This window comes from Schistocerca gregaria, chromosome 5, assembly GCF_023897955.1.
Source record: "Schistocerca gregaria isolate iqSchGreg1 chromosome 5, iqSchGreg1.2, whole genome shotgun sequence".
Taxonomy (NCBI): Eukaryota; Metazoa; Arthropoda; class Insecta; order Orthoptera; family Acrididae; genus Schistocerca; species Schistocerca gregaria.
In genome coordinates, this window is record NC_064924.1 from 367,066,310 (window position 1) to 367,091,305 (window position 24,996).

General features: G+C 39.2%; 1 protein-coding gene across 1 annotated transcript in view; it reads right to left on the reverse strand.

Annotated features, from left to right (window-relative positions):
* The window catches only part of LOC126271931 (Down syndrome cell adhesion molecule-like protein Dscam2), a 1,166,847-nt gene that overhangs the window by 111,321 nt on the left and 1,030,530 nt on the right, over window positions 1-24,996 (reverse strand). The window contains exons 22-23 of the mRNA XM_049974347.1: window positions 15,622-15,778; window positions 5,697-6,056 (exon numbers count right to left, since the gene is read on the reverse strand). Coding sequence (XP_049830304.1) covers window positions 5,697-6,056; window positions 15,622-15,778 — 517 coding nt within the window. The remainder of the gene's footprint in view (window positions 1-5,696; window positions 6,057-15,621; window positions 15,779-24,996) is intronic.

The window sequence follows — 24,996 nt, forward strand, 5'->3', positions numbered from 1 at the left end:
TGCTTTCTGACAGTATAAGCAACTGACTGCAGGGAAAAAAATGTTAAGTACTGTCTATAAATACATCAACAAAGGTGTTCACGGAGTATAAAGTTAAAATACTATGTAATGTCAACTTCAATTATCTATATTATAAAAAAATAAAATCCATAAATTAAAGAATAGCTGGTCAGTAACACAGTCAAAATAAAGAAATTCCGAGTACATGCCAATCGAAATATTTAAAACTAGAAAACATTATTCCTAGCTTTCAGAACTAAGAGATGTAGTGCATGTATGTTGAGGGTACAATATAATTGAGGTACAACCACAGTGTTGAATGATAATGATGCTTTATTGCATGAATATTCACCCAGTGAATGGTACAAGTCTATTCTGCTTGGAAGCTAAGGACACATTGAAGTCTGTGATTAGTTCACAGATATTGCACTTATTGTGCATCAGTGATGTATACTGACAGGGCAAAACATTATGACCACTGCCCACTCTGATGTTGGATGCTACCTGGAGGCATTGCGGGCACATGATATGCTAGTGAAGATATGGATTCTACATGGGGAAAGCTATAGACATAAATGACTTTGACAAATGACAGAGTATTATTATGCAGTGTCTGTGAATGAGTATCTTGAAAATGGTGAAGCTGGTCTAATGTTCACATGCTACTGTCAAGAGAATCTACAGAACAAAGTAGAAGGACAGTGAAACTATCACTAGGAGCTAAATGGTAGGGTGTCCACTACTGTTCATGGAACATGGGGTTTGGAGGCTTGTCTGTCCTGTAAGTAGGATGGATAGTGATCTGTGGCACCTCTGCCAAAAGAGCACAATGCAGGTGTGTGCTGAAGATTCCAGAACACACCGTTCACCGTACATTGTTGTTCCGCAGCAGACCACCCCTACGTGTAGACATGTTGATCTAATAACATAATCAATTATGATTGCAAGTGGCCATGGGACCATTGAGATTTGACCATCAATCAGTTGAAACATGTCAGCTCTTCAGTGAATAATCACATTTTTGCTACACTAGGTTGATAATCAACTCCACAAACACCGCCATTGAGGTGAATGGCGGCTCAAGTCATACAGCACGCCATGGATACAGGCTGGTAGGAGCAGTATTATGCTATGGGAAATATTCTCTCTTCACTTGCATGTGACTATGGTAGTAATTGAAAACACACTAACAGCTGAGAACCAATGACCTGTGCATAGACATGACCTGTGCATAGACATCTAATGCCACATACCTCTATGAAAATACCAACAAACTGTTGGATCCTTGATAGGCAGAATTTGTGATGTATTTTGTTCCAAAGACTGATAAACAGCTGTTAAACAGTGGATCATAATGTTTTGGCTCTTCAGTGTATATCACAGCGGATGTTCCTTCAGAGAACTCCCTCCTCTTTAGTGTGGACCACTGTAGGGAAGACAATAGTGGGATCAGTAATTGCTTCAGTGGTGGATACTGACGTGAATGACTGCTCATGCCATGGCTGGCACTCTTTTGAGACATGATAGGACCATTTCTTGAAGTGATGCCTGTAGATGCATGTGGCCAATCATGCTATGGCTGACACTTTCATGAGACAGACTGGATCATTTCTTGAAGTCATGATTGGCATGGTACGAATTCTAAACTAGAGGTGTGGCTGTAGCTGACATGGGAACCATTCATTGTGTCCACACCTGTCGCCAGTGGTATAACCAAAGGGACAGGAGTGGGCTGTTGGTGGGAAGGACGTCGGCATGTGGAGGCCAGGTGTGCCAAAGAACTTTGACCTGATCAGAGCAATGGTGTATGTTGAGGGGGCCCTGTACTTGCTGTAAACTGGTAATTTATTTGCTGGAGCAAACTTCAATGGGTCTGTGTGGAGGCCATCAGTGGTGAATGGGGTCAATGTTTAGGCATGAACATAGGGTGCCAGCCTGTTTCAGATCATAGTTGAAGCCAATGTAGACAGAGATGCAATCATAGAGTCCAACATTTTGTGTTGAGCTCATGTTAGGAAGAGGTGTTAAAGTTGTCAGTGGCATTTGGATGCAAAATGTGCAATTGAAGGAGGTCAGAAACACATAGTGTTGTGTTCAGTCCCCCAATATGTTCTGAATGTGGCATCTTAGAACATCATCAACATGTGGTAGGTGTGTTGTAGTAAAACGAGGAACCAGGTGAACGTAGCACATGGGGTAGGTGTTCACATGTGAAGATTGATAGTGGGCAGTGGTTGAGCAATGTGGCAGTGAGTCATGTAGAAGAGACATGGCGATGATGTGCTGTAGAGCCAGAAGGGTTTGCTTGATGATGCCAGTGGTGGTGTAGCTGGATGGCAAGGCAGGGTGCAGTGTACTGACATATGTGCTTTTCTGTATGTGTGTAGAGTCGGTGCTGGGTAGTGTGGGGAGTGGGCATAGTAGGATGTTGGTAGGGTGTGGGACTGGGGCCATGCATGTGCTCTCACTCTTATCTTCATGATGGTTGTGTGTCAAGGCCATGAGCTCCATGCATCTGGGTGAGGGTAGCAGCCATGTCGTTATTACATTATGGGATGAACATGTTCTTCATATGGAGTTCATCCGATGATGCACAGCAGCTGGTGTAGCATTGGTGAGTCACCAAGAGCTTGTCAGCTGAGGAGTCACACTGCTCAGTGTGTCAACATTGTCTTCCTTTTATCTGTCTTGAACAGTCAGTGTATCAAGTAGGGGTGGAGGCAGCAGGGCAGAAGGTCCTGGCATGCAGCAGCACATGTCAGAGTACAGGAATGCAGTCTGGTGTACAACTGAGGAGAGATAGAATTGGCATAAAAGGCCCATCACTAGGTTTTATTTAATGACTTCCTTAACAGAGAATGTCCATGTGAGGCAGCAAGACGGTGACAGTTGTAGTATCCTGGTAATGGATCCATGCACTGTGGTCCATGAGATAGCAGCCTTGCACAGCTGCAATGCTGTAGGTTCACCCTTTGTTGATAAGGTGTCAAGTGGTGGTAGTTTGACATCAGAACTTTAGTCCACAGGAAGATGGTTTGCTGAGATGGTGAGGTAGGCAGCATAGCTGAAAACCCGGTTCTCAGAAGTGGGACCAGTGGAGGTGGAAGTCCAGTGGAACACTCATCAGAGTCAAAGTCAATGATAAGATCACATTCATGTGCCAAACTGGATATGTGAAGTCTGGTAGCTGTTGTTGCCATTGAAATGAGGGGAGATTCACTGCCGTGCAGAATGTTGAGGCAACAACGATAGTCTTCTCTATAGATGAACTTATTGCTTTGGGCACTATCAAGTAGTCACAAGTCAGGTGACAATCGCACACAGTGTCACTGAATTGAACTCTTAAGCTTATGGTGGGGCATGGTTGCTCATTGTGATGCTGTTAGTGGTGCGCTGTGCAGGTGTGAGCTCAGTGAGATCAGTGGTATGATGCAGCTGCATGGGAGTGATGCAAATGCTGATGGTCTACTCATGGTCACATGTGGCTAGCAGAATTCTGTGCTGACACAGGTGGAGGGAAGCAGGGGTTTGTTGATATCAAGTGAAGGTGGGTCACTGGTTGAGGTGGACACAGTGCTGTCAAGTGATCTGGTAAAGTCAGTCAGGCTTGGCTGCTGTGTGTACACATTGTTGATGTTTGGTAGAGTATTCTTGATTTAATCTATTATCAGTTGTTCTTGTGAGGTCTTGAATTGTGGCAAATGAGTGCAAATCTGAGCTGTTGGAATATGGCAGTTCAGTGATTGCATAATATTTTTGCAGGCCTGAGAAGCCAATGATGTCCCACAGTAAATCGTTCATTGCTTTCGATTGTTTGGTGCTACTGTCAGATTTCGAAACACAGTATTTGAATACAACACTTGCAGAATTGATCACTGTAGGTACTTGTAGAGTTAGGTGAGAAGCACTGAATTGTCCAGAATGGAAACTGTGGGTATGGCATGTGAATTTTGGCACATGACGGTTATGCTCAGCTCTCATTGTTGTAGCATAGTATTCAGTTTTTTGCATATTCGGTGAGTGTGGGCATCAAGAATCATTATTATAGTGGATGTATAGTGCAAGTATCATATAAATGAAGTGTGACATGATACAGAACAATAATAATTCCCTATTACATGACCTTGTAAAAGGTATATGTCTGTTCCATTTGGAAGGTAAGAATTCACTGAAGTCTGTGATTAAGTCACAGATATTCCACTTATCTTACATCAGCGATATATATCACATGGATGCTGACACGGAGTGATAGATTAGATAAGGTTAGAAAGTAAAGACACACTGACTACAGTTTGAGAGGAAGCTCCTTTCCATCCTTCCCCAACTTATCCCTATTTCCTCCATGGGCATAGAACAGCCGAGTTCTGAAAGCTATATATACATATTTTTTCTGCTTTCAAGTGTTCCTATCAGCACACATGTGGAAGTTTGCATCCTGAATGTATGCTCTGGCCAGCCATTCTTTTGCATTGTAGTTCAACATAGAAAGCTGGTAAAATAGGGCTCACTTCAATGGCTGATCAGAACATAGGGCATTAAAAAGTGTTTACAAGATGCGTAATGATTGATAAGGGTATTATTGATGTGGGGAAGGTTAGGAAAAGCTATTACAGTTGGCATGGAGAGCATGATGATTATGGTGCACCTCATCTTAGACAACAAATTAAAAAAAAAATCATAGTTCTTGAGGAGATATGGTTAATGAAGTCCTGAAGTGAGTGGTACTGAAGCACAAAAGGTACACTCCCATTTATTGTGGAAAGATCAATCAGTTTTAGAGTTGGAATTTTTACTTGTGAGCGGAAGTACTGTTTGTAGCTGGAGTTTGAAGACGTTAATCTGGCACAGTTTTGCAGGAAAAGAATAGAAATTGCTGTTGTTTGTGTTCAAGTTACTTGGGAGGGACAGCAAGAGAGACACTGCTGTTGAGCTAGTGAAATAACATATTTATTAACTTTAGTACTGACATTTAGATTGTTGATCTAATCTATAGTTGTCTCAGCCTGTGTAGCATGAGGGAACTAATATTGCACAATATTTCTGATGTTTGTAAAGCTGTGGGTGAATTCTGTACATAAAAGAAACTTTCGCTCAGGACAAGGGAGAAGGGTTGGATGGCATCACGACAGGCACTATTAAGGTTCAGCTTTTCAGGTGGCATCTCATATGTGGTTGCAAACTGAAAGTGAAAAAAATATAATTGTGAAGTGTATTGAGATTATGTGGTAAGGCTTTCATAGTGACAAAGCTGAAATATTCATCTATTTGTGAATTTTACATCAACTAAAGTACATCTGTAGCCAGTTATATAAATAAACAGTAAGAGTATTATTTACCTGTTACAAAAGAAAAACCATCAGTAGGAATAAGTAAATAAATGAAAATGGAGCATGAAATGAAATACATGCACATATGAAATAAAGATAGTGGATGATATTATCCTTACATGTTCTCTACAGTTGTAATTGTGGTTTTAAGCATAAAAATTAAAATAATACTGGTATTCTCTATACATGTAGTTCATTCACACCAAGAAATTATCCTTTGGGTTGTTTAATTACTACTAATTTCACTACAGGTAATATGTTTAAAGTTTCCATTGCTGTTTATGTGTTTTTTAATCTGGCATATTTATCTATCAGAAAACTCTTACCTCATAGTGCTGAAAAATTATGAGTTATGATGAATATACTTGCCAGTGATTGGGCTTCCCCCGTCATCAAATAACTTCCATTGCAGTGACAGGCTGCGAGATGTGGAAGCTGGAACAGACAATACAGGAGGACTGGGTGGAATCTGAACAATGACCCAGTAGTTGATTTCATCTTTCCCATAGACATTCTCTGCCACGCAAGTATAATTGCCTGCTTCCTGAGGACGAAGCGGCCCTAGTGCAAGACCACCGTCTGGAAGAACTTGGGATGTAATTGAGGCACCAGATGGCCCTCTCCACTGTCTAGAAGGAGCTGGAAGTCCAACTGTTCGACATGGTAACACCAGGCTCTGTCCAGCACCATGTACAACACGTCTGGAAAATGATGCTATCCGTGCTGGCACTGCAATGACAACATATAGTACTTTAGTTCATTATATGGTATAAGAATGTAAATTGATGGTGGAACACTGTCAGGGGCTAATTAGGTCTTTGACAACCACTACACCATCTTATGTGGTAAAAATTTGGTGAGGTGGGTATAAAAATTGAATGATTGTTTTACTTTTGTGAAATATGAGGAGATACCCAAAGGAAACTGAATTTAAATATTTTTTGAACTTACTTATTCACATTTTAAGCAAAAACCTTCAATCTCCTTGAAAGTACTCTCCACTTGCACTAATACACTTGTCTAATCTTTTATTCAGTTTTTCAAAACATTGTTTAAATTCATCTTTCGTGATACTTGACAGTGCCTCTGCCATTTTTTCTTCACCTCAGAAACATGAGCAAAACACTTTCCTTTCAAGCCTTTTCTCACTTTAGGAAATGAAAACAAAGTTGCACAGGGCTAGGTCAGGAGTGTATGGTGGGTGAGAAACAGGAGTCATACCATTTTTGGTCAAAAATTGTCATATAGACAGGGCTGTGTGAACAGCGGCATTGTCATAATGGAAAACCAGTCACTCGACTGCCACAAATCAGGACACTTCTCTCACACACTGTTGGGCAATGTTTTCAGAACTTCCAAGTTGTCAGACCCTGTGGAACAAACTCTGAATGGACAACTCCTTTCTCATTAAAAATAAATAAATAAAATAAAATAAAAAATAAAAAATCAGCATTGGCTTAATGTTTGACTTCACATGATGAGCTTTCTCGGGGTGAGGAAAACTTGAAGTCTTCTACTAGCTCAATTGTTGCTTTGATTCAGAATCATGGGAACAGATCCAAATTTTGTCAGCTGTGATAATTGTTTAAAAATTTTCGATCAATTCACGGCTCTTTTCTCAAAGAACAGCATGATTCCACATGACCTTGTTTTTGTTCAGCAGTCAGCAGTCATGACAGAAATTTGGCAGCAGTATTTTTCTTCTGTCACAATTTACTGAACTCCAAGTCACTCCTGACAGCTCCACAATTTCTTCAGTGGTCTGTTGGCAATCTTCGTTGATGACTGCATCAATGTTTCCAATAGTTTCATGTGTTTGGACCATGAAAGGATGATCAGAATGAAGTTTGTCATCAACTGATATTTCACCAATTTTGAAATGGAACAACCACATGAACACTTCTGTTTTCCCCATGGCATTTGTCCTTGTACACCATTTTTAACATTTCAAGAGTTTCTGTTCCATTTTTTAGTGAAAAGCAGAAGTTCACTGCCAAACACTGGCTACAAAAAGCAGCCATTACAAAAATCAGTCCCACAAAACAGTTGTCACTATAAACTTTGCCAAAACTAGTCCTGACCTCCTTCAGTGATAGCACTCAGCTTACTGACTCTGGAATGTTCACTCTCTGCATTCCTTGTGCAAAAATGCAGTACTACAAAAGCTCTGCCCACCAAAAACATTAGTTTAGTTCCTTTTGGGTACCTTCTTGTACATGGTGTATTTCAACCACTGATGCCCCATTTAAAATGCTTCTTAGATGTCTACAGTACCTTCTTGGATATGGTATATTTCAACTGCTGATGCCCCTTTTAAAATGCTTCTTAGATATCTACCTTAAACTATTCAAAATTCAGAGCAATAAAGGAAAGAAGAGACCAGCTGAGTATATGAGATGAGTCACATAAGTGATAACACCCCATTTATTTCATGAATGGTTCCAGATATCTAAATGAGGTTTCTGAAAATGATAAGAGAAGGGACACAAAATTTTTATGTGATAAAAGAGCCTTAATTTTTGTAATTCTTGTAATGTAGTGTTTGAAAAGACAAGTACAGCAATGAAATGGTTATTAATTTTTAGGTTGAAAATCTCTGCAAAAGAATCCAAAGAATATTCTAAAATTAAAAGGTAAGAGCCGGCCGGGGTGGCCGAGCAGTTCTAGGCGCTACAGTCTGGAACCGCGCAACCGCTACAGTCGCAGGTTTGAATCCTGCCTCGGGCATGGATGTGTGTGATGTCCTTAGGTTAGTTAGGTTTAAGTAGTTCTGAGTTCTAGGGGACTGATGACCTCAGCAGTTAAGTCCCATAATACTCAGAGCCATTTAAAAGGCAAAATGGTCATAATTGGCTATTGCACTACAAACAGCCTCACGTCAGGCTACAACATAGAATCAAGCCTTCTGACTGTTTACTTGTCTGTACTGCAGAACTAGCAAGAACTGTGTGGTGTGTCAGCAGATCACTTCAGCTTCATCATTCCTTTCATGCAGACATACATCAATATGGAGAAGTTAGACATGCTTCTTTTACCCTGAGAATGTCAAAGAAATGCTCTTGAAACGGTATGGTGGTGTAGGGATATCTATCTTGATCATTGCCGTCTGTCATGAATCATTAGATCACTAGTGCAAACAGGCAAATTCAACATCAAACAGAAGACAAGGATGAAGACAACTGACAGAGCACATGAAGAAGCTGTTGTGGCTACAATGCTTATCAACCCACATTGTTTCATGAGATGTATTGCCACAGAATGAGGGATCAGCCAAGTGAGTGTCATTCTCATCTTGCATCAATATAAATTCCACACTTATCATCTTTCACTACTTCAGGCACTTGGAGGACATGATTTCAGTTGTCATGTAGAATTTTGTCAGTTTGCTCTGGGTGGCACCTGGGAGACAACACTACATTTTCACAATGTGTGCCTTTCACAAACAAAGCAACTCTGTAAACCATGATAATGCTAATTTTCATAATAAGCACAGCTGAAAATCCATGCTGGCTTTGCAAGGTACAACACATACAACCATGAAGCGTAAATGTATGGTGCAGCATCATAGGAAATTCCATTCTGGGATCTTACTTTATGTGATGTGTGGTAAATGATAATACATGGGGATACTTTCTTACAAACATTCTACCTGTTCTCTTAGAAAATATACCACTGGATGGGTGACAGTTTATGTGGTTCCAACATGATGACTTCCCAGCTCACTCTTCCTGTGTTGCTTGTAAATATTGAATGAAAAGTTTTCTGATTGCTGGATAGGACGGAATGCTGCAGTACAGTGGCCAGCCAGGCCTCCTGATTTTACTCATCTTGATTTATTTCTATGGGGAACATTTAAAAATGCAATCCATCATGAAACCCAATTACACTCTATGATACGCAAGGTTGAAGCATGCACCAGCATATGATCCTATTTACTTTCATATTTAAAGGCCTTTAAATATGTCTGCTTGTGTCTGTGTATGTATGGGTGGATATGCGTGTGTGTGTGTGCACGAGTATATATCTATTCTTTTTTCCCCCTAAGGTAAGTCTTTTTGCTCCCGGGATTGGAATGACTCCTTACCCTCTCCCTTAAAACCCACATCCTTTCATCTTTCCTTTTCCTTCCCTCTTTCCTGACGAAGCAGCCGCCGGTTGCGAAAGCTCAAAATTCTGTGTGTGTGTTTGTGTGTTTTATTCATTGTGCCTATCTACCGGCACTTTCCCGCTTGGTAAGTCTTGGAATCCTTGTTTTTACTACATTCATATTTATTGCACATAAATCCTTTTTAGTATCACAGAAGGAAGTACTGTAGGAATGTATGTAGTAGAGCCTAGTAAACAAAAAATATGTAGTACATATGAAATTTGTATGTATTGTACATATGTATAGAAGTAATGCTTAAAAAAATTCTTAACACTGGTCCATTTAAGTAAGCCTGTCTACTTATGAGCAGCTAACATTTTTCATGACAGGTATCTGACCCTGGTCACTTTCTTCTTGAGCTTCAAACTATCACAATACAGTATCTAAAACATGAAAATGCTTCAGAAGCAGACAGTATATTTTCATCTTCATTTTCTGGAACACTAGTTGGCATCAGCTTTATCAGTGGTGAAGTATACAATTTCACCATTTTGCCTGATTTTGTGCTCTGAAACTGCACCGTCAACACTAATCCAATTTTGAACATCTACTTCATCGTTTTCATGGCAGTTGAGTTCTTTTAGCATACTGAGCATTTCACACATATCATTCTATTCATCATTTACAATTAGACTTGAGAAACTTCGGCCAGGCCCAAAATTTTATTTCAGGCTTTCTTCAAATTCTGTTCTGTTACACTGTCCTGTGGTGCACTGATCATGTAGGAAATGTTTCAAATCGATATTTTTATGATTTCATAACAGAGTGTCTGCTCTCTCCTCTTCCCTTTCTAACAATAACTTACTTAACAATTCTCTACTGTAATACCATTTGAAAGTTTTGATAATGCCTTGATCCGCCTTCCCGGATGGCGCGCATACCTAGTAAGACTAGTATGCGCAACTGGGATAAGCCATTTTGACGAGAGGGGGGGGGGGACCTTTTGAAGAACTAAGATCAGCGTGTACCCTTTATTTTTAGTGCTTTGTAACATGAACAAGTTTTTTCCCATTGAAAATTATATTTACCATTATTTTATAGCATTGTAAACATTGCTTCTCCTATACCTCAATGTATAAGAACTTTAACTTTTTTGCCTTAAGCTCCCACTGCTGATGTCATCAACCGCTAAACGTACACCAAGAACTGGGGGCTCAAAGATGCAACAAATTGATAAAAAATTAACAAATACTATTATATTACACCGATATACAGTATATAGCAACTGCATGATGTATGTGTATTTACACGGAGGGCGAAATAGGGGGATGGGATGGTGGGTCCTTCCCAGATGGTGGGTTTTGATTACTTCTTGTTGTGCCCTGAAATAAGAAATGTCTTGCCAACTATCCTTCCCACCCCTCCTATCATGGTATTCCACTGTCCACCGAACCTACACAATATACTTGTCCACCCTTTCACAACCCTTGCTCCCAATCCCTTTCTTAATGGCTCATACCCCTGTGATAGACCTAGCTGTAAGACCTGTCCCATACATCCTCCTACCACGACCTACTCCAGTCCAGTCACTAACATCACCTATCCCATCAATGGCAGTGCTACCTGTGAAACCAGTCATGTGATTTACAAGCTAACCTGCAACCACTGTGGTGCATTCTCTGTAGGCATGACAACCAACAAACTGTCTGTCCACATGAATGGCCATTGACAAACTGTGGTCAAAAAACAAGAGGACCACTCTGTTGCTGAATATGCTGACAAACATGATATCCTTCATCTCAATGACTGCTTCACACCCTGTGCCATATGGATCCTTCCCCCCAACACCAGCTTTCCTGAACTGTGCAGTTGGGAACTTTCCCTGCAATACATCCTACATTCCTATAACCCTCCTGGCCTCAACCTCTGTTAGTCACTGTCCTCAACCATCCAGCACCCTCCGTGTTCCCATTCCAGTACTACACAGCTGTCATTTCACCTCTACACCCAGTCTTTTAATTTCTTTTTAATATCTTTTTATTTCTCTCCTTTCCGCTACTTACCCCCTCCCCCCTCTGCTCCTTCTCTTCTGCCCTCCATCTAAACTGCAACACTTCACTGTCCGCCACTCCCAACATACTATCCCTCCCCCTCCCCGCTCAGCCTCCTCCTTACTCCCACCCACTCACCAGTCCCATCATGATGCACTGGTCTGCTGCTCACAGTGTGGTTTCAGCTCTCTGAGACTGCAGATGGGTGTGCAAGTTGCATCTGCGTGAGTGTGTGTGTCTACGTGTGTGTATGTGTGTCTACTGCTGACAAAGGCCTTAATGTCCAAAAGCTATAATTGTATAAATCTTTTTGTTGTGCCTATTGTGACTCAGCATCTCCACTATATGGTGAGTGGCAACTTTCCATCTCTGGTATTGTAGATTCCACACTGGCTTTTTCATTGTTTGAAATTGATGTTTCAGCTCTTCCACATTAACTGAACAGTGTCAAAGATCAGTGTGGTATTATGTTATAAAGGAAGGGGGACATCTACCCACATTTATGCTGGGGAAATGGGATTATTGGGTAAAATTCCTGTGGCTACCATTGGTGGATCATATCACTGGGTGGTAAGGTAAGTTCCCCCTGACTAATGTTGAGGAAGTATGGTTATTGGCTAGAATTCATTTGACTATGACTGGTGGACCAACATGACTGGATAGAAAGGGATTTTTCCTGCACTTGCACTGAGGAGAGTTATTGGCTAAAATTCTTCCTACTGCTATTGGTGGGCTACTGTCATTGGATAAAAGTGAAACAGGCAGAGCCAGAGAGGGGCAGGTCCTGATCTGTGGGGCTGGGGCAAACTGGGGTATCTGCTACATACAGCAATTTCAGAGGGCGCCAAATTCATATTCTTGAAGGAAAAAACCTTGTATCACAAAGCGCCTAGCATCCAGTCACATTGGTCTATCAATTATTATTATGATTTTGAAACCCTTCACTGTTGTCATTTGAACATTTTTAACACATTCTAAGTTGATTTCTGAATAAATCAAAGTTGATTTTTGAATGTGTGTGCAATGTATGTAAAGTCTCTGCCAAGGGAATCCTTGTCACATCTAGAACTAAAAAACTTTTCTGGAGACAAAAGGGGATGGGGCTACTTGAACAGGTGAATGCTAATCGTTGTTTGTTTATATGGTTTTATGGGTGTGCAAATGATCAGTATTGTTATAATTATTAGCAAAATTCACAGATTCAGACTAGCAGAGTGGAAATAAATGAATAATAGAAATAGCAGGTAAGAAATATTACATATTAATCATCTCGGTGTGTCAAAGAAAATGAAACTTGGACAGAAAATATTTGCCGGATCACTACACTACTATGAGCCACTTGCACAGTTCCCGGTTAGAAGCCGCTTAAGTTCTATTCTCAGAATAGCTCAGAAAATGCATTGTATGAACACATAACACCTAACCAGAGCATAAATGCGGGATAACTGAACTGGCGATTCTGGTAGGGCTAGTGAAGTTATATGGAGAATAAGTTGTGTCAATGGTATGAATAGTTACAGAATTAGTGGAGACAAAATTGTTTGTTGAAATGAGTAAGGAGAAGAAATGAGGACATCACACAAATTATATGGAGTAATATGATGATTCCAAATTTTTATAAAAATTTCGTGCTACTACTTTTCGATATCCGGCTTGAGAAACTGGAGTGTATGAATGAAATGTGAAGCTATTTCCTAACATAAAACGTTTTGTTTGTAGTAGTCCTAATAGGCATTTGATATTGGTACTCCGTGAAATATATTCTGTCCTGTTATTTGTTTGAATGCGGTAGATAAAAATGACCATTTGTGCAAAAATCAGTGTCACTTATTCGATGTGTGCGTACTTGCTGAAATAATATAAAGGCCTATTTTTTTGATTTAGCAGACAGTGACAAAATTAATCAAATCTAGAAACCACACCAGTTTGGGGTAATATTCGCATTAACAGCTTTTTAACTATTAGACAACAACAGTTTAATTTTTCATGTAGCAGAATGTTTGACTAACTTTGATGAGATAATAGATTTTTTTGCAGAAAGGAAAACATGACATGTAAAACTGTAGCAAGATCAGGGAGAAAAAGATGCTGGGACCTAATGATTGAAGAAATGTGTATTTTCTTACTTGTCTCTTGTCTTTTCTGGTTTTATGTTTCCTATATTTAATTTTATGTCACATAAAAGAGAAAGTTATTAGCTTATAGGGAATAATGAGCACAAATGTTCTGAAGCATTCTTATTCTCACAGTAACAATTAATCACACTCGGTATTAATTGTGAGTTTTTTAAAGGGGGTAGGACATCAAACCAGCTGACTCGGAGTGGGAGAGTCGCCACAGGACATTTTAAATTCCATGGTTCTGAATATAGGTTTGATGGGTTCCATTATAAAACATACACATTTGAATACCACAGGGTGAAATACAGTGCTGTCCAATAAAAGAATTTTCTGTCAAGAGGCATGGCACTGCACTTTGGTGCACTTATGAGGGCTGTTCAAAAAGTAAGGTGACTTGTCAAATTGCGCGGGCAACATACATTTGATTATCAATCTTCTTTTAGTTATGTTGGTACACATGTCCAAAACATATATTCACTGTTTCAAGTGTACAGCATAATTCATTTGTTTTTGACAGATAGAAAGGTTAAATGTGTTTTAGTGTGCTCGCCAATTTTTGATTGTTATACAAAATGGAGCAAAGAATTTGAATCAAATTTTGTGTGAAAAATGGAATCAAGTGCTCTAAAACACTTGAAATGTTGGCAGTGGCATACAGTGAGTTTGCTCTAAGTAAAAAAAAAAAAAATGTTTCCAAGATGGCCAAGAAGATGCCAATGATGAACCTTGCTCTGAACGCCCCAGCACATCAACAACAGATGAAAACGTCAAAGCTGTGAAAATAGTTGTTTTGGTAAATCATCAAATCACTGTAAGAGAAGTTGCTGAGGATGTTGGCATAGTGGTCAGCTCATATGATGCAATTTTTTTGGATGTTTTGGGTGTGAGAGGTGTGTCAGTGAAGTTTGTTCCAAAAATTCTCAATTTTGATCAGAAGAACTGTCACATGAGCATTGCTCAGGAGCTCTTGAATGACACAAGTGATGACATGAAAAAATGTTGGTTTACAATTATGACTTTGAAACGAGAGCCAAATCATCCCAACGGAAGCATCCTGGAGAGCCAAGACTGAGAAAAGCATGCCAACTTCAATCAATTGCAAATTTTTGTTCACTGGTTTTTCAATTACCATAGCATAGTGCATCATGAATTTTTGCCTCAAGGTTGTATGGTCAATAAGGAGTATTATCTTGATGTTATGTGCAGGGATTGTGAGGAAAAAATTAGATTAATCACAGCACACAAAGAGCATTTAAACAGTCATTCTTCCCCTACTGCATATGTGAATGGAATAGGAAGAAGCTCTAATAACTGGTAAAATAGGAAATATCCTCTGAGATGCACTTCACTGTGATTTGCAGAGTATGGATGTCAATGGAGATGTTTCAGTTTTGTCTGACAAGGAGATGTGCAATGGATGCTGAAAACTTTTAGGACTGAACAATCCCTATTCAAGTTTGGTGCGAAGTAAGACCCAGAGGTTCAATCGTGTCAACTGTTTTGCATCAATATTCATTCACCTCCTTACTGTTTTTTATATAGAGGCTGGAAGAGCAATTTTTCATAGATTCAGATTGTGATATTAGTGTTGCTGTTGTCTGATAATTGCAATGTTCCTCTCAACAGATGCTGAGAAGTACGCACTAGTAGCTAAGTGGTCTTCCACCTTAAACATTTGATTGAGAACCTTGGTCCATGACTGTTACACTCAACCAATGCTGGCAGTAATCCCTCAAGTAATTATCAAATGTCATCACTATGGAGGCACACTTAGCTTAATCACTGCTATGGGTACAGTTAATATTCCTCCAATCTTATCTGTAGATACATTTATCACTCTTTATTAGAGATGCTATGTCAACTTTAAAAGGCATGATAATGAAGTATTGAATCTGCAGGAGAATAAAGATAGGTAGCAGCGCTGCTTGGATTTATTTGATGAAAATGTATGATTTTCTGCAAATTTCATAATTTCTCTTATTCCCTGGTAAGATAATTTGTGTACAAAACTTAAAAAAAAAAAAGATTTTTCTTACCACGAGATATAGGAGCCTGTGAGACTTTTGGACTTGGCTGTCCTTCTCCAACTGTTGTCGATGCTGTAACCCAGAAATCATATCTCTGAAATTCTTTCAGTCTTCTTACTTCATATATTAATTCCCTGTCTCCAAACACAGTTTCCTTCTGTGTTTCCTATAATTAAAAGAAAATTTCATACAATTTTAATAGCATAAAAATGTATCTAATGTTCCTAATAAATGAACCATTATTTGTATGTCAGTTTGTGTCTGTGAAAGCACCCGATAACCTGAATATGAATGAAACAGGTACACAAATGATTCTTTATAACAGACCCCTGCACCGAACTCCCCAGTTTTCTCTGCCACTGCAGTTTAAGAAAACATATCCAGAATGAAATTTTCACTCTGCAGCAGAGATATGAAACTTCCTGGCAGATTAAAACTGCATGCTTGAATGAGACTCGAACTCAGGAACTATGCCATTCACGGAGAAGCACTCTGCCATATGAGCTACTCAAGCATGACTCGCAACCTGTCCACACAGCTTTAATTCCACCAGTACCTTGTCTTGAACCTTCGTGCTTGGGTAGCTCAAATGGTAGAGCGCTTGCTTGCTAAAGGCAAAGGTCCGGAGTTTGAGTCTCAGACTGGCACATAATTTTAATCTGCCAGGAAGTTTCATATCAGCACACAATGTGTTGAATAATGCCAGGGAATTGCTCTCATCATGCATTTTAAGTAGTAGGTAGATGGTAGGGACATACGGATAAGGGATGGGAAGATTTCTGTGGGGTAGCTGTGAAACTTTGTGAGGGGCATATGTTTTGAAGGATTTTTTAAGCTCAGTCTGGATGGAAAGAATGATTTCCTGAACAGTGATGTGACCAAGAGCTGATATAGCCTCTCTTCCACATAAACTTTTTAATCAGGTACCACATCAGTAGAGCTTTAGTCTGCAGTGAGGCTCATGATAGAGCAATCTTTTAACAGTTATCTGATAGCTTATGAGTTGGTGTGGGGTTTGAGATTTCAAAGCTGTTTTTTAAGAAGTATTTTTTTTTGGGGGGGGGGGGGATTCATACAGAAAGTTGGGAATTCCTGGAATACTTACAAAGGTTGTTTGTAGAGGAGGAGGATCACAATTGTGTGTTATTTTTTTAAAACAAATTTCCACCATGTGACTAAATTCTATCATTTATTTCATACAATCATGGTTCTGACTTTATAGCCATTCTGAAGTGCAAGTTGAACTGAAAATTAACAAAGCATACAGATCATACAGTTGAAGGCTTAATGTGGGGGTGGGGCAGGGGGAGAGAGGGGGAGGGGGGGTGTGGAAGGAATCACAAATATGAGAACATTAGTTACATTTACAAAATTTCTGGCATGCGTAAATGACATGCCATCATTGAAATAACATACAGGGTGTTTCACAATTCATGATACACACTTCTAGAGATTGTAGAGGGAACTTAGTAGATCAAGTTTTACATTGCAACCCATGTCCAGAAAGGAAAACAAGAGCTACTCAATTATGCACTAGATGTTTCTTATGCAGTTTGCTTCTTATGGTAAGCTATTCACATTCATGAATAGTATGATGATGACATGTCATGTGATGTCCTCTGTTTCCATCTGCATTTCTTTTTCGTGCTTCCTGCTGATACATCTGTTGACATTACAGTGACTAACACTGCAGTGACAGGATGCCTGAGTTCAAATTTGCCGAGAACACTGATATATTATTAGTGTGTGGTGAAGCTCGCTATAATGGAAGAGAAGCTCAACGTCTGTACCATGAGAATTTTCCAAATCATGTGATGCCATTGCAACTCATGTTTGGCAGTATAAAACAACAGGAAAGTGAGAAATTCGCAAGCAGTAGAGCAAATAGTGGTGCTCCAAGAAGGAGGTGTACTGTCATATTGGAAGATGAAGTGCTTCATCAATTTGAAGAGAACCCATGGGACAAGAACTCGAGCCATTGCAAGTGACTTGCATGTGTCTCACTTGTCTGTTGGCATGCTATGCATCAACAGTAACTCCGCCCATATCACCCTCAGAAGGTACACACCAGGCTTCCAGCAGATTTTTGCCATGTGTCAATTTCTGTACTTGGTTTATTCACCACTCCATGGATTTTCCTTAGTTTTCAAGGCAAATTTTGTTCACTGACAAAGCACATTTCAACAGGGAAAATGCTTTGATGCTCAAAATAGCCACATTCTCCAAAGCTACGAGTTCATGAAGATTTCAGGACACCTTCAGCATCAGATCTGGGCAGGTATCTGTGATGGTCACGTGATTGGCTTGTACATCCCCACCTAACAGGTGCCAGGTACTTGATACTCCTGCAACAAGTGCTGATGGGGCTTTTTTAAGATGTGCCATTGAACATTTCGCAGGAATTGTGGTTCCAGCAAGACGGCATGGCAGTACATTTTGCAGTTTATGTTTGAAAACATCTGAACATAATTTATGGGGACAAGTAGTTCGGTCCAGTTGGTTCACATGCTTGGCCACTAAGATCCCCAGATTTAACCCCTTTGGACTTTTTCTTGTGAGGCTACATGAAGAATCTTGTTTATGAGACACCTGTCCAGTCAGAGGAATATGTGATTGCAAGATCATGGCTATGACAGAAGTGATTACCATATGCCACACATGTTGAACAGAGTTTATGCGAACTTATTGCACAGATACACTGTGTGCATTGAACTTGATGGTCATTGTATTGAACAGCTGCTGTAATATCATAACACATAGGAGTGAAATCTGGACATCTTTTTTTCCTTGTAATATGGAAACAGACTGTTTCTTGGCATGGATCCCTGTGTAAAACTTGATTTACTGAGTCCTGTCTTCAACTTCTAGATGTATGTAATATCAATTGTGAAACATAATGCATATCTGTAAATATTTCATATTTAAAGGCCTTTAAATATGTCTGCTTGTGTCTGTGTATGTATGGATGGATATGTGTGTGTGTGTGTGTGTGTGTGTGTGTGTGTGTGTGTGTGTGTGTGTGTGTGTGTGTGTGTGTGTGCACGAGTATATACGTATCCTTTTTCTCCCTAAGGTAAGTCTTCCCGCTCCTGGGATTGGAATGACTCCTTACCCTCTCCCTTAAAACCCACATCCTTTCATCTTTCCTTTTCCTTCCCTCTTTCCTGATGAAGCAGCCGCCGGTTGCGAAACCTCGAAATTCTGTGTGTGTGTTTTATTCATTGTGCCTATCTACTGGCACTTTCCCGCTTGGTAAGTCTTGGAATCTTTGTCTTTAATATATAATGCATATCTGGTGTTATAAACCAGTTGTTGTATTACAGGATATGAGAACACATAAAGATACATGATATGACTGACATTTTGCACAGAGGATAACATTAACTAACTATACAGCACATTTAAAAGACAATATGTCTTATACAAGAACCAATGTTAACATTTCTCAAAATAATGGCAAATATTGTTATGAAGTGGCACCACTGTGTGAGCAACATGCTCTTTGGTTTGCCAAAAGCATTACCAGGAGAGGGAAACATGAGTATTTATTTGGCTAAGTGTTTAACGTATCCTTATAATACTCCTTGTAATACTTGCTCATAACAGATTTTTATAGTGCTGCAATGCAGTACTTAATTATCAGTGTGGAAATATGCCATTTTCTAGATGCACAATAAAACTTGATCCCTAAAATAATGACATAGATGTAATATTATAAAACAATGATCCACTGATTCCTGGTGACTTACATAAAAGGCAGTATGCAAGAGTCATGTGAAATGCAGTCAACCCACAAACCCACACACCTGCAAATTCCTGGACCAGAGCATGATCAATAATATTCCTTACACACTCACAAAACAAAAGTGTCTTTAACGTACTACCTAAAGTCCAACATAGTAGGAGGAGGGTGAAGGGAGGACTGAAGAAGATGCTGGATGACAATGGGGGGGGGGGGGGGGAATTATAGGGAAGGTGAAGAACAGTGTAGAGGGGAAGAGGGAGTTGGAGCAGAGGTGTAGGGGACAGAGGAACACATACATTAGGTTCTATACACATATTTAAAGTGACATACCTATATCTTCATTTTGCAGGTAATGAAATGAGAAATATATCAAAGATTACTACTTTAGAAATGTGTATAGAACATATTATGTACACGTCATTGGATCTTCATGTTCTGTAATTAGTAAGACTGCACTGGAACAAAATAATGGATATTCATGTAATACTGCAGTATATGGTTAAGTACATAATACAGCTTACAACTGTACCATCTTTTGTTTATAGAGTCCCCCCCCCCCTACCCCTCAATTGCCATCCACCACCTTCTTCATTCCTCCCTTCACCCTCCTCCTAATGTACAGTTGTGTTTTAGGTAGATATTATACGCACTGTTATGTTATGGGAATGTGTAGGGAATGTCACTGAGCGTGCTCTGGCTAAGGATTTTGCATGTGAGTGGTTTTTTGGGTTTTGTGGTGTTACCTTCTTTTCACATGTCTCTTGCATATAGCCACATGTGTATCCTTCCTTTTATAGTCATCAAGAATCAGTGGATTATCATCTTGTAATATTGCATCTATGCAGTTATGCTAGGAATCATGTTTTGTTGTACATTTAACAATGGACATATTTATGTACTGAGAATGGAGTACTGCATTGTATCACTTAAAGAGGCTGTTATGATCATGTATTATAAGGTTACATTAAATACTTAGCCAAATAAATAGTCCTATTTATCTCTCCCAGTAATGCCTTTGGCAATACAAAGGTCATATGGTTTACATAGTGGTGTGGTGTTGTAACAATCTGTGCTGTTATGACAAATGTTAACATCAGTTCTTGTATAGTGCATATTGGCTGTCAGAACTGTCAAGTATGCTGTACAGTATATTAACATCATTCACAGTGCAAAATGACAGCCATATTATATATCTTTGATATGTACTCATGTTCTGTAATATGAAGACTGGTTTATAATACCAGATATACATTATTTTGATGATGACATGTCATTTAAGCAAGTCAGGCATTTTGTGAGATGTAAGTGAATTTCTCAAATATATAACAACTTTTTGTTTCTCAAATTAAACCTAGTACTGTGTGATTTGTATGCTTTATTAATTTTCAATTGAACTTGCACTTGAGAATGATTATAAAGCTGAATTAATGATTGTATGAAGTAAATGAGTATTAGAGTCAAATGGCAGAAACTTTTTTCAAAAAGTTCTCCATGACTGTGGTTCCCACGAAGAAAAAATCATTTGATTGTCTTCTTGTTAATGGGTTGGTACCTGGGTGTGAAGTTTTACTTTAACAACTGCCACCCCACTTCCAGATGAAATGCTATCATCCCTGGAGCCTTAATGTAAGTTCTCTAATACCAAATCTCTCAGTATCTATATCAATAAACTCTTCCAAGGTTTCTGTCCTGCACTTATCCTGCAGGCTTCACCCAGAGACACTGGGCAGTCTTCTCCTCTAACCCCTGAATAGTGTAGCTACTACTCTCAAAATGTCATTAATATCCCTCATTTTTTTGTGAGTCATCAGTCTCCTGACTGGTTTTATGCAACCCACCACAAATTCCTCTTCTGTGCCAACCTCTTCATCTCAGAGTAGCACTTGCAACCTATGTCCTCAATTATTTGCTGCATGTATTCCAGTCTCTGTCTTTCTCTACAGTTTTTACCCTCTACAGCTCCCTCTAGTAACAAGGAAATCATTCCCTGACATCTTAATAGATGTCCTACTATCGTGTCCCTTCTCCTCATCAGTGTTTTCCACATATTTGTTTCCTTGCCAACTCTGCACAGAACCTGCTCATTCATTACCTTATCAGTTCACCTAATTTTCAACATTTGTCTGTTGCACCACATCTCAAATACTTTGATTCACTTCATCTCCGGTTTTCCCACAGTCCGTGTTTCACTGACATACAATGCTGTGTTCCAAACATACATTCTCAGAAATTTCTTCCTCAAATTAAGACTTATGTTTGATACTTGTGTATTTCTCTTGGCCAGGAATCCCCATTTTGCCAATACTACTCTGTTTTGATGTCCTCCTTTCTCTGTTCATCAGTGTTTATTTTGCTGCCTACATAGTAGAATTCCTTAACATCATCTACTTCATGACTGTCAATCCTGATGTTAAGTTTCTTGCTATTCTCATTTCTACTACTGTCTGCCCCTAGTAGCTTAGCGGTCAGTGTGACAGAATGTCAATCCTAAGGGCCTGGGTTCGATTTCTGGCTGGGTTGGAGATTTTCTCTGCTCAAGGACTGTGTGTTGTGTTGTCCTAATCATTATCCTTTCATCCCCATCGATGCACAAGCCGACAAAGTGGCATCAAATTGAAAGGCGTGCACCCGGTGAACGGTCTACCCGCCCTAGTCACATGACAGTATAGTATGGTATTTCTACTACTTCTCATTACTTCCATCTTTCTTTGCTTTAGTCTCAATCCATATTCTGTACTCATTAGACTGTGCTTTCTATTCAGCAGATCATGTTCTTCACTTTCACTCAGGTCAGCAGCACCATCAGCACATTGTATCATTGGTATCCTGTCACCTTGAATTTTAATTCCAGTCCTGAACCTTTCTTTGATTTCTATCATTGCTTCTTCCATGTACAAATTGAACAGTAGGGGTGAAAGACTACATCCCTGTCTTGCACCCTTGTTAATCTGAGCATCTTGTTCTTGGTTGTCCATTCTTATTATTTCCCTTGGCTCTTGTGTACTATCCATCTCTCCTTACAGCTTAATCCTATTTCTCTCAGAATTTTGAATGTCCTGCATCATTTCACATTGTTGAATTTTTTTCCAGGTCAACAAATCATATGAATGTGTCTTGATTTTTCTGTGGTTTTGCTTCCATAACACTGGGCAACAATGCAAATGTTTTGGGTTCAAAAATAGTTAATCCTTATTTATTTCCATCTGCTGAATTAAAAAATCCATAAAAATGACATATTAGCTCTTGCTCTGGAGATAAAGTGACATTTCATTTTTTTTCAGTTTGGGGGAAATTTTGTTTTCAGAGTTGGCGCACCTGTCCAATGATAAAACACAAATGCTCTTAAGCTGTTTGTAAGTCACAAACATAGATATTGTTGCTGTGACTGAGTTTCATATAGTTTGTGTTGTGATTAAAACAGAATTTCTGGTTTGAGAGTGCTTTTGTAGTGTAAAATTTGTAACAGTGCCATGAAAATATGTAAATAATATGAATAATTTTTGTTACATTTGTGGTGAAACAACATTTTCTTCACAGAAACACAATCTGACACCACTTGTGAAGATTTCCTTTCAGCGTTATTTTGGTATGAAAGTAGGGGACCAGGATAAGTCTTGGGCTCCACATACATGTTGCAATGCATGTTCAATGCATGTTCAGTTATGCTGCGAGAATGGCTGAAAAATAAGAAACGATCTATGGCTTTTGCTGTGGCTATGGATTGGCAGGAATCTACAAATCAAACAGATGACTGTTATTTCTGTTCAACTCCACCTATAAAGGCAGGATTGTCTATGAAGATAACAAGACACACCAATAAGTGAATCACATGTTGAAGAAATAATAAATAGGATGGAAACTTCAAAATTCTTAGGTGATCATATTGATGAGAATTTAAATTGGAAAAATCAAATTTTGGAACTCCTAAAATTGCTTAGTTCAACCATATTTGCACTTAGATTCATTGATAATCTTGGAGAGAGACAAATAAGTAAGTTGACATATTTTGCATATCTTCATTAAATAAAGACATGGGGAATAATGTTTTGGGGTAACTCATCTTTATGAAAGAAAGTCTTCATTGTGCAAAAACATGCTGTAAGAATAATATGCACCGGCCACCCAAGATAATCTTGTAGACGTCTATTTAAGGAGTTGTGCTTTCTGACTACAGCTTCACAGTATATTTATTTCCTCATGAAGTTTGTTGTAAATAATCCACTACAGCTCAAAAGAAACAATGACATATGTAATTACAATACCAGAAGGGAAGGATGATGGTTCAATCCTGTGTCTGGCCATCCTGATTTAGGTTTCCTGTGACTTCCCTAAGTCGTTCCAGGCAAATACCAGGATGGTTCCTTTGAAAGGCCATGGCTAACTTCCTTCCCCATCCTTCCCTAATCCGATGAGACCGATAACCTCACTGTTTGGTCTCCTCCCGGATACAACCCAACCCAACTGCCCAGAATGGAAAATGACATTCATTACTCCACATTAAGATTGTGTTTAGCACAAAACAGGGTGCAAAATGCTGCAACAAAAAGTTTTGATCACTTACCCAGTGATATAAAATGTCTGACAGACAGCAAAGTAAAATTTGAAAACAAACTGAGAAAGTTTCTCCTCGACAACTCCTATACTGTAGAATAATTTATATTACTGTAATGTGTAAAAGGTAGTGGATATAATCAAATGCACAAATTAATTTGTGAGTAAATGTTAATTGGCTTGTTCCACATCATTGTGATCTGGTGTGCAAAATGATCCATGGAACACATAACTAACCAGCCAACCAATCCACACTGCCGTTTTCACCCATGTATTCCCTTCCTCACTCCCACTCCAGAATGACACAGCCTTCTATTCCACCAATGTACCAACTAGTCTCTCTCTCTCTCTCTCTCTCTCTCTCTCTCCCCTCTCCTCTCTATGTTTCTGCTTCTTCCCCCAGTCCCTACCAGCCTTCCATCCCTCAAACCTTCCAAATGCACCTAGTAGCCATACTCTGTCATCACAATGTTGTTGCTGCTCACATTAGCAGCACTGCACCCTCCCTCACCTATAATCCACTATCCATCCCCCTTCCAGGCCCAGCTCCTCCTTACCCCCATCACCTCAATTGCTTTTTTCATCAGGTGCAATTACTCACAGTCTGGCCTCAGTGACTGGAGACAGTGGTCATGAGTGTGTGGATTGTGCTTGTGTGAATGTGTGTTTTTTACATTATAAGACTACGTTTTGACTGAAAGCTCACATGTTTAGCAGTCTTTCCACTGTGCCTGTCTGCTACTCAACATCTCTTGTATATGGTGAGTAGCAGTCTATCATTTTCATTATTCTAAAACTTTTCTGAGCTCTATTTCCTAATTATAGCAAAATGTAACACCAAATTTTCTAGTCCATCTTTATACCAAATAAAGTACTTCTGATACTACTATAATACATGCAACCACTTTGACTGATGAATACAGGCTAACACTGTACAGATAGTCTTCAGTTGTGTTTACCAACACAAAAAGGTAAATATCATGTGAATAGGACTAACACAACATGCAAAATTACAAAATTACAATTATTGTTTTGATCACATGTCATATTTATGTTTGCTAGACTTTTATCTTCTTTTGTTTTTGTCA